Source organism: Harmonia axyridis, chromosome 4, assembly GCF_914767665.1.
Source record: "Harmonia axyridis chromosome 4, icHarAxyr1.1, whole genome shotgun sequence".
In the NCBI taxonomy this organism is placed as follows: domain Eukaryota; kingdom Metazoa; phylum Arthropoda; class Insecta; order Coleoptera; family Coccinellidae; genus Harmonia; species Harmonia axyridis.
The window spans coordinates 32,065,783-32,076,252 of record NC_059504.1 but is presented as its reverse complement, the minus strand read 5'-3'; the positions used below and the strand labels follow the sequence as shown (position 1 = coordinate 32,076,252).

Below are 10,470 nucleotides of genomic sequence, written 5' to 3'. Positions count from 1 at the left end.
CACGTGTCTACGGTTAGAATTTCTCTGTGAGGGACTGTCCTTATCCTTTTGTGCTTTGTTTTATGAACAAAAACCCTCGTTATCCTTTACACATGTGATTATCCCGGGACTCGGATGTCACGCAGGTAGCTATAGCTTCCTACGTGGTGATGTTGGTTGTTTTCCGAAAACCCATTGGGTCTTCCTGCTGAAACCACAAATGGACGGCTGGCTTCTGTTGTTGACTCTGTTCGTTTGTTGTTTGTTTCAAGTGTTGCTCATCCTAACACTTTTTCACCGTACTGATGAGGGCCGAAAGCCCGAAACACGTGTCTACGGTTAGAATTTCTCTGTGAGAGACTGTCCTTATCCTTTTGTGCTTTGTTTTATGAACAAAAACCCTCGTTATCCTTTACACATATATATATATATATATATATATATATATATATATATATATATATATATAATTCGTAAGAAAATTATTGATCGCAATATATCTAATAGATAAGAATGATAGGATGTTTCGATCTAGGAAATTCAGTGATACACTTTTATATCATCCAAGCTTTCGGTAAGACTTCTTACCTTTCTCAAGGATCTGCAATATATATTAAATATAAACATTACAAATAGCAAGTTCACAAAACTAACGTACGTCATTGGGCCCTAAATTCAACATAACACCTAAGAAAAGTGATCTAAACCTGGGGAGTTTGTTGGCTGATGTTGAAGGTTTGGTATCGGTTAGCCCACCAGAGATGAGAAACATTCTCACATCAAAAGTAGTTAACGTAGTCACCAATTATGTACATTCTCGAGACACCACCTATGACCCAATTAGAATAATGATGATGAACACCAAAAGTTTTTTAAGGGCGCATCAGGAGCTGCTTGTGACGGGATCAGATAAGGGCAATGTCACAGTAGTAATGAAGAAAAGCGATTACATTGATTTGTCAAGGGAACTTTTGACAGATGAAGAACATTATCAGGTTTTGACCAGAGATCCAACAAGCACAATCCAACAAAAGTCAAATGAATTAATGATTAAAGTAAGACGTAAAATAGGAGATGATTCAGGTATTATTAAGAAACACACTATATACAATTCAAAAGTACCAAAATTTTATGGATTACCTAAGGTACATAAGCCTCAACTTGCTTTACGACCTATAATATCGTCATTAGATGCTCCAACTAGCTGCATTTCCCAATATGTGACAGATCTACTAACAATCTCGTACAACAGAGATAATGAATTTTATGTTCCTGATTCCTTTTCATTTTCAGACTTCATAAATAACTTCAAATGCCCCCCTGATTTCGTGCTGGTCAGCTTAGATGTGGTCTCCTTGTTTACCAACATACCTTTTGAATTAGTAGAGCTGAGCGTTGTCAGACATTGGAATGAAATTTCTCGGCATACTCAGATGTCACAGAACGACCTGTTGGAATTAGTAAGGTTCATCTTCGACAACGCCTATTTCACATATCAAGGAAGATATTACAGGCAGACCTTAGGTGCTCCAATGGGAGGTAAACTTTCCCCTATTTTGGCACAATATGTGCTAGATGATCTTTTGACTTCGGTACTGCCCGGTTTGCCTTTTGTTATGCCCTTTTTAAAGAAGTATGTCGACGTCTGATATGTATGATTCCAGAGGGATCACTTGCTACAGTTCTGGAACATTTTAACAGTTATAACACCCACATACAATTCACGGCAGAAGAAGAGGTTGACAACTCCATACCTTTTTTAGACATCAGGGTGATAAGAATGGGAGAAGTGTTGAGGACTGATTGGTATAACAAGCCTAGTAGCTCTGGCAGATATTTGCATTATAGATCTTGCCATCCTCAAAATATGAAGCTAAATCTAGTCACACAGATGAAAACTAGAGTCTTAAGGTTGACACATCCAACTTTTCATAGTCAATGTATTTTCAAACTGAAAAAGCTATTTGTAATGAATGGATACCCGATAAAATTACTTAATAAGTTAATTTGCAATACATCATCTTCACCCCCAGTCGAAGTCACCATGTCATTAAATACTGATGCCATGATAGACCGAGCTGACATCGTTTACGCCACTATACCCTACATACAAGTACTCTCTAATAAGATTTCCCTGATTTTCAAAGACTACAAACATATCAAGATTGTTAAAACTATGAAACATCCATTATTTAAGTTAGTATTCAGCCGCTTGAAAGACAAAGAAAAAGAATCTGGAGTCGTGTATAGTATACCTTGTGGCAGTTGTGAGAGAACATACATAGGACAGACTTCCAGATGGATCAAAGAAAGAATAACATCTCATAAAAGTGATGCAAGAAGAAATTTAAGAACTTGTGCCTTAGCTATACATGCGAACAACAATGACCATGTAATAGATAATTCTAACACAAAAATACTCTTTAAGGAACCCCATTACCATAAAAGATTATTCTTAGAGATGTTATCAATAGCAGTGACTGACAATACTATGAATACAAAACAAGATACTAACAATCTTAATAACATCTACTTCTACTTGATAGAATTATCAAAAAATTTCGCATCCACCATTTCGTAGTTTAAACACCTGAAAATAATAAACAAAATTAAGAAAGTGAATATAATTCTGTGGAACCAAACAGTTGTCATTTATATCTCTCTTTGACGGATGGTGTCATGGTTTGTTTACCTTACATGAATTGATGTCTGACAGAATATATGAGTGTTATCAATGATATTATTTACTGTGAGAGAGTAGTTGGGTTGAACTATTTTGTTTTTTGAATATTTTGAAATAAGATCAACAGGAAGGAATAAAACCACAATATATGTACGTTAGTTTTGTGAACTTGCTATTTGTAATGTTTATATTTAATATATATTGCAGATCCTTGAGAAAGGTAAGAAGTCTTACCGAAAGCTTGGATGATATAAAAGTGTATCACTGAATTTCCTAGATCGAAACATCCTAACATTCTTATCTATTATATATATATATATATATATTTTTTTTTTTTTTTTTTTTTTTTTGCCTTCACCATTACTTGGGGTACATTCCGATTTCGGCCGGGCATATATATATATATATATATATATATATATATATATATATATATATATATATAAGCTCCGCAGAAAAGAGCCGGGTCGACTCACGACCAAGGCTCTCCTAGGTTGTTGTCAAAACCATCCTGACAATCCTTGTTGTTCACAGTATTACCTCCTTTTGAGCTGTGCTGATCAACTCAAGGTCTAGATCAAGGAGTTTTATATTGTCTGGAAGGTGACTTTCCACCAATCCGTTGGTGGTAATGATCAATGGGAGAATGGGTATATATAGTGGGAGAATGGGTATATATATATATATATATATATAGTTACTATGGTTTCCTTTATTTGGATGTGTCAGGTTTTTAATTAAATATCTTATATGAAACAAATATCATCATTAAAAACCTGACACATCCAAATAAAGGAAACCATAGTAACTATTAAAAAGCAGGTAAATAACATTGAACCGAATATATATATATATATATATATATATATATATATATATATATATATATATATATATATATATATATATATATATATATATATATATATATATATATATATATATATATATATATATAATATAATATAATCGGAAAAAACTATAAAGGAAAAAAGTGTTTCTTTTGACCTCAGGAATCTTCGGTTGAAATATATGTACAAGTCATATGTATATATACCCTGTATATATATATATATATATATATATATATATATATATATATAGATTTGTTTGACCGCTTATACAGACCCGAATCGATATACTCTACCGACTTTTCAGTCCAAAACTGACGTTGTCTGACCCAGCTCCGGGTCTGGTAGCGTTTTACCATATATTCTTGATCAGGGACGTTCGGGGATGCCAGGGGTAAATTTTCAGCCGGGTGTGAAAAATCGGTGAAACATCATAATATATACAGAAAACTTCAGGGTTCGGCCAGTGCGAGGGCGCTTATATCGAGAGTAACACGCTGTATATAATTGATATATTCGATCGACTACTCCAGACCATAAATATGACAACGCTGTAGATTGTATATAAACTTAAACCTCACACTCCGCACTGCTTATACAAACCCGGTATATAGGACCGACGTCGATAGAAATCATTTTTTATTTGTTCTTATAGAGCTCGTAAATCGGATATTCCATTTTTTTGAAATATACATCTAAAACTCATACGATTTGAAGCTTATACAAACCCGGTACATCCTTTCGATTATGAACCTAGCAGTCATACTTGAAGAACTTATTAAAACTAATAGTATTTTTCCATAGGTAGTCGTTGTGATAAATGCTTTCTTTCAGAGAACTTGGAATTCTGCTTAAGGGAACAGAGATACATGAATAATTCCATGAGTGGAACAAATTTTTTCATTAATTAAATGAAACGTATATGTGAACGTAAGAGGTTCTCTCATATGCCATTTTTTTAAATCTGTCCCAAACGTAAAAATCCGAAGTTGATGGAGCTGTACTTCTCACTGGGCACGAAACAGGTTCTGTCATATGTATCCTTCGATAAGGAAGCAATTCGTTCAAAAATATACCAACGTTGAGCCTAGAGTATGCGGAACACTCATTCTATTGAAGAATGATTTCACGCCTATCAATCAACGAAACTTCGAGAAAAGAAGTTTCATATCTGTTTCCGAAAATTCTTCATAATTTTCCTGCCTATGATTGCACGAAACAAGTGAATGCGGAAGTTTCTCTTGAGAAAAAAAGGAGTAAATTGGCCAGATTCGAAAATATTTCTGGCAAATCAAAAGTTGCATGCCAAACATATACTATTCAGATAACCTCAAAGCGAAATAATTATTGAATTGGGATCAACGTGGAAAATGAAGACGAAAAATGAACAAAGGTACAAAATCTTTTAAGAATCAAAAGAACTCAAATTTAGGGTTATCAATAAATATGACTCAAACGACCGCAAATGAGTCATACCAACTTATTCTCCACGGTTCAAGTCTGATTTGGAATCATCCTGAATAGAACTTGAGTTATTGTGTAGTGCAGCCCTTTTTTGCTGCTTGTTAAAGGAGAGCTGCATGCGATCATTTTTCTCAAAAAACTTTGATCTTCGGATTTTGGAAAAAAAAATTATCAAGCAATTGAATTCGAATAATTGATGAGTAATTTTCGTTCAAAATCGATTCTGTCGGGCGCAGCCATGATGAGTAATAGAATCAAGTTAAATGATTTATGACTACCTATGACATAACTTTATTTTATATTGTTTTGTCAGTGACGTATATGAAAAATGGAAAAAATATATAAATGAACCGAATAATAATGCTTCACAATCAAAACTTTGTTGGAAATGATGGCCAATCATAAAAAGAACGGTTTGAATTCAATCAATTAGGAGTGTAAAGGAAGAATACAATAGATTTGTATAGTGTTTTGGGGAGATATTGAACTTTTTCTGTGAAATTCATAGGATTATCGAAACTAAAAAGAATGAATCAAAATAAAATCATTGATATAAATGTTATATCAATAACTGGAATGATCAAATTCTTAGTTACAACTAGTCGAATAAAATAAATATTCTTAGAATTTGTCTCCGAACTGAAATCATCTGAAAAAATAAGAATGTGTGAGTGAAATAGATATTGTGAGCGGGTACTTGATTGAAAAACTCATTGAACATATAATTATAATAAAAACTGAAAATATCACATAACTGCAAGTCTGTAAATAAGGTTTAAAAATAACAAAACAAAAATGAAATTAATACTTTTCAGTCTCAAACAAATATTTTTAATTACACTCTATTTTTGCTAGTATTCTTTATATACCAGGATTTTAATTCAAACTCGGGCATCATTCTGGAAACTTGGCGAATGCATGAAAATGAATTCCATACATTCATGTTTTTCGGGATGATTCTTGAAGTGTATTAGTACTAATTGCTTCTCCTCTCCTGACCTTATATGGCGTCTTACTTCTTTGAGTGACCACGTCAGTTGATGAGCCTTGAAATATAAGTATCAAATATAAGATTTCTGGGCTTTTCACGACCATTATCTGAAAAAGACCCTATATAAAACATTGGATATTCCTGCATATTTAGAAGGTGTACACTATGTTTGTGAGGTGCGAATCAAATTTTGCCTCAGATATAAATATTAATTATTGAACTATTCAAAATAATCATCATTCGTTTTTCAACACAATAAATATTGGAAGTCATAACACAAACATGTGTTTTGTTAGATGTATATCAGAAAAATTTCCATGAAAAATAACGATTTTTTTTTTCTAAACATATATACCACTAAATATAAATTATTCATCCAACTTGAAGAATCATCGAAAGTTTTACTTTCACATGGCAAATATTTTATTGAAATCTGTGGACTTCAGATAAGGGAAATTGTCCGTGGCCACCAAGATTTACTATCGTTGGATTTGTTTCTTTGGTCACATTCAAAGAGTATCATTCATCAGTTGAAAAATCTTGAAATAAAATATCCGGTACTGTTAAATTCAGAGAACTTGATGGCCACCGAATATATCTGAAGTTCACAGATTATAATGGATAGGCTTTAGGGTGATTTGCTATGTGGAACTGAATTTTTGATTATTTATATAGTTTGATGAGCACTTTATATTCAATGTTATCATTATGAAAAGGAAATGAAAAGCGATTTCATTTCGATACACATTAAAAAACCACAAGATTGTATCACATCTATAATAACTAACAGCAATAAAAAATGATTACACAAATAGATTCTACTGAAAAAAGCACCTGTAGAATGTTTTTGTTTCATTACTATAGTACCAATGATAAAAATATTATGGGAACTTTTCTTTATATTCCATTTTCAACTTTCCTTGTGTAGCTTGAAAACAGATATACAGAAGGGCACACCAAGAAACAGATGAATGGACGGACATATAGACGTACGAAAAGATAATCAGACATACGGATGGAATGTCATACATACATACAGACAAACAGGCATACGGACGGAAGGACAGACAATGAATTTGACCTATGATTTTTCATCAGGGATTCGCAACTCTATCGTTTGAGATAATTTTCGGCTTAACATTCGAAAACGAAAACTTTCCTCGAAAAACGAGCGCGCAAGAACTATTTTTCTCATCTTTAACATTCTGTGTGATTCGAATTAGGAATGCATGTATGAGGTTCTAAGAAAAAATTTAAATTTTCTTGGTTAGGAATAACTTTCGATATACTTACACAATCTTCCAATCTATAATGATGCCCCATCGATGCACATTGCTTATTTAAATGAACCTCTCTTTCAACGTCGATACCTACAGAACATATTATCAGTTGTTTCATAATTTGTATCACTAAAATTAGTGAGGCAATAATGAGTTATTGCTTCGAACAATATCATAATCTAAAGAAATTGTCTCATGGAGTAATCATAATCTATTCTATTTAAAAATATAATAATAATACCTGTCGCAATTTTTACTATGCAGTTGCTGCGCGCGGACATTGTTCCTTCACATCTCAACACAACTTATACCAATCAAACGATACCACAATAACACGAAAATTTCGAGCCCTTTTGTATATCGAATAAACAAGATCGGACCCAAATGCGGGAACGCCCCACTCTGTATATAATTGTTATGGTCAATCAACTGCTCCAGTCCCTCAATGTGGTAGCCCGAAAATAAAAGGCAACTATTTCTATATTAGATATTTCATCTTATCTGTATATAAACCTAAAACTAACACTTGGCTACTTATACAAGCCCGGTAAAAACGGCCGTCGTCATGAGAAATGCTCATTTCGAATTGTCTGTACCCAGCTCGAAAATGAAATATTTAAACTATTTGCATTATTTGCAGGTGTTGTATGTTAGGAAGGAAAACGACTTCATGATTTGATTCTTGTATGAAAATAAGAAGGAGTAGTTCAATTATTTTTCGAAATCAGCCTCATTTCCAAGATACATTCCGTACAGCTCTAATAGTTTGTTGGCGAGTTTATGGTTATTGATATTTGTAACTGCTCTGAATAAACATCGAATACAATTGCTCTACGTAATGTTCGAAATTATTTTTGTGAAAATGATATTTCAGACATGTAATCAGACTTTGGAAAAGAATATCGAAAGAGTAGAGTAAATACTTTTTTTGAAATAAATCGATGCTTACGAGTATATCTGACCACTTTCAATACAGACAAACGAAATCTTAGAATATTTCATTCTATGGTGCACTAACTCATTGATATGAAATGAGAACTGGTGAGATCTAGTGACAATAGAAAAGTATTCACAATATAGACATTCTGCAAGAGATATTTTGCCATCAAATCTAAATGGAAAACCATAACAAAGTTGAATTCTTCAAATATATCGTTCAGGAAAACAATTTTTTTTTCAAACGTACCATAATAACGTCATTTCTCGACTGACACGATCATCGAAAAGTTCTACTTTTCCTCCGCCGGAAGGAAAAATACTTTTCCCTCTGGCGGAGGGAAAAGTGGTTGCTACGGAAACGATTAATTAGTTACCATGGACAAGAATAAATAATTCTGATTTAAACGTCATTATTTGAACGAACGAGTGTTAAAATAAGCCTTCTGTACTAGAATTATACATTATTTTCTCTAATTCACTGCATTCTTATCGAATTTAATGGAATATTTTCAATAAATATCATTTACTGATTTTTGCATTGAAAAATGTTGGTTGGCAGAACAGATGTCTGTATCACAAACTCAAAATTCAATAAGTGTTGAAGACGCAATTATCAATGAATACATTTAAATATCTGATTTTGGAATGAACTAGATTCCTCCAGAAATAAAAGCATTACGATAGATGCACGAAATAGAATAATTCCCCAGAAGTCAAAAAAATATTGGGAGAACGAATATACAAAATTCAACTAATGGACCACGAAAAATCATCCTATTTACAAGAGAAAACGTTGTTATCGCATATTTTGAATGTTTGTATTATCTTCGATGTAATCTGACATTTCATAATTTTGGAACAAAATTGCAGATAATATTAATTATCAGATATTCTAGTGCATGCAGAAGAATCGAGATGAGCAGCATGATTATAAATAATCAATCATCTGCCTCTCACCTGGCAAATAAGGTTATTTCTGAAATCTTGGCTAGCTATATTCCTGCATCGAGTAGTCAAAATTTGAACGTTCCCATTATAAATAAAATTTGCAAAGGTACTACAAACGTAACCACTACATACCTGGACTATCATTCCATGTAAGGATGCATTATGCATTCTAATGTAACAATCAAAGTTTTCAATAATTGTACTTTCAATGATATGGACTGAGAGTTCATTCAATCTTCAAATTATTATAGAATGAATAGAATATATCAAAACAAATCTCATTTATTTTCATAAAATCACATATTAGCACAATTGCAGTAATTCTTCTTTAGTAATCAAAAATATAAGTGCATTAATATTGTTGATGAGAATAATAATTCTCTCAATGAGTTTTTCTGAACACTAATGATATTTATGCTAAAATTTTTAGGTTAGTTATATTACAATATATTTCATCAATGCCTTTCCATAACTAATCCGTAAAGAAAACATTGTAAACAATATTCTTCATCGAAAATATTTCTAGTTATTTCAATCCTTTTGGTTATCCAATGCAGTTATTAAATATATAAATAAGTATGTGTGGATTGTACATATTAGTATTTTCGATTTTTTTCACCCTGGAGAGTTCAACAATTCTGCAAAATAAATGTAAATAGTAGTCATACGAGATGTGATAATTTTGCTTGATTCTACCTTCCATTTTATGAAACAACTTCTTCTATACTATTAGATAAGTTCGAGATAACATAGGATCTACTTGATATAGGTATTTCTATTTAGGCAAGTTCCAGGAATTTCGATATTACTATAGGTGTAGAGTAGATATTGTATTTGTTATTGTTCACGACTTGACTTCTGAGCAGAAATGAAAATAAACGATGAAGTGACAGATAAATCCGTGACGGCTGCAGAGAGTTCGGAGTACCAACATATGATAATAAAATATAACCATGAAAGCTGTGCAAATCTGATATATTCTCGGACGATTTTGTTCAGAATTTGATTGTATGAATTACAAAACGTTTGAAAAAAAAATAGCATATTTCATTCGGAGTTGAAGTGACTTTTCATGGCTCGCTTAAATTGCCCGCCGAACGGAGTGAGGCGGGCAAACATAAGCTCGCCATGAAAAGTGACACTTCTCCTCCTTGTGAAATAATATACAATTTGAAGAGAGAGGTTAGGACAGCATTTCCATTCTGTATAAACCCTATTTGCTGATGATCTATCTATTTCTCAACAACGAAAAACATGTACGCTTTGTTCGAACAAAATCGTAAGACAATGAAAAATTGTTTCGTCATTCGAAAGAAGTCTTTCACGCAGGCGGCA

The 10,470-nt window shown here is 32.6% G+C and overlaps 1 protein-coding gene across 1 annotated transcript; it reads left to right on the top strand.

The window, feature by feature from the left end:
• The first annotated feature begins 740 nt into the window (after nt 1-740).
• LOC123678681 lies at nt 741-1,628 on the top strand. Its single transcript, XM_045615821.1, has one exon. The coding sequence runs from the start codon at nt 741-743 to the stop codon at nt 1,626-1,628; it is 888 nt and encodes a 295-aa protein (XP_045471777.1).
• The last annotated feature ends 8,842 nt before the right edge of the window (nt 1,629-10,470 follow it).

Coding starts and splice junctions, on each gene's coding strand:
- LOC123678681 (XM_045615821.1), top strand. CDS start 741: ATGAGAAACATTCTCACATCAAAAGTAGTTAACGTAGTCACCAATTAT.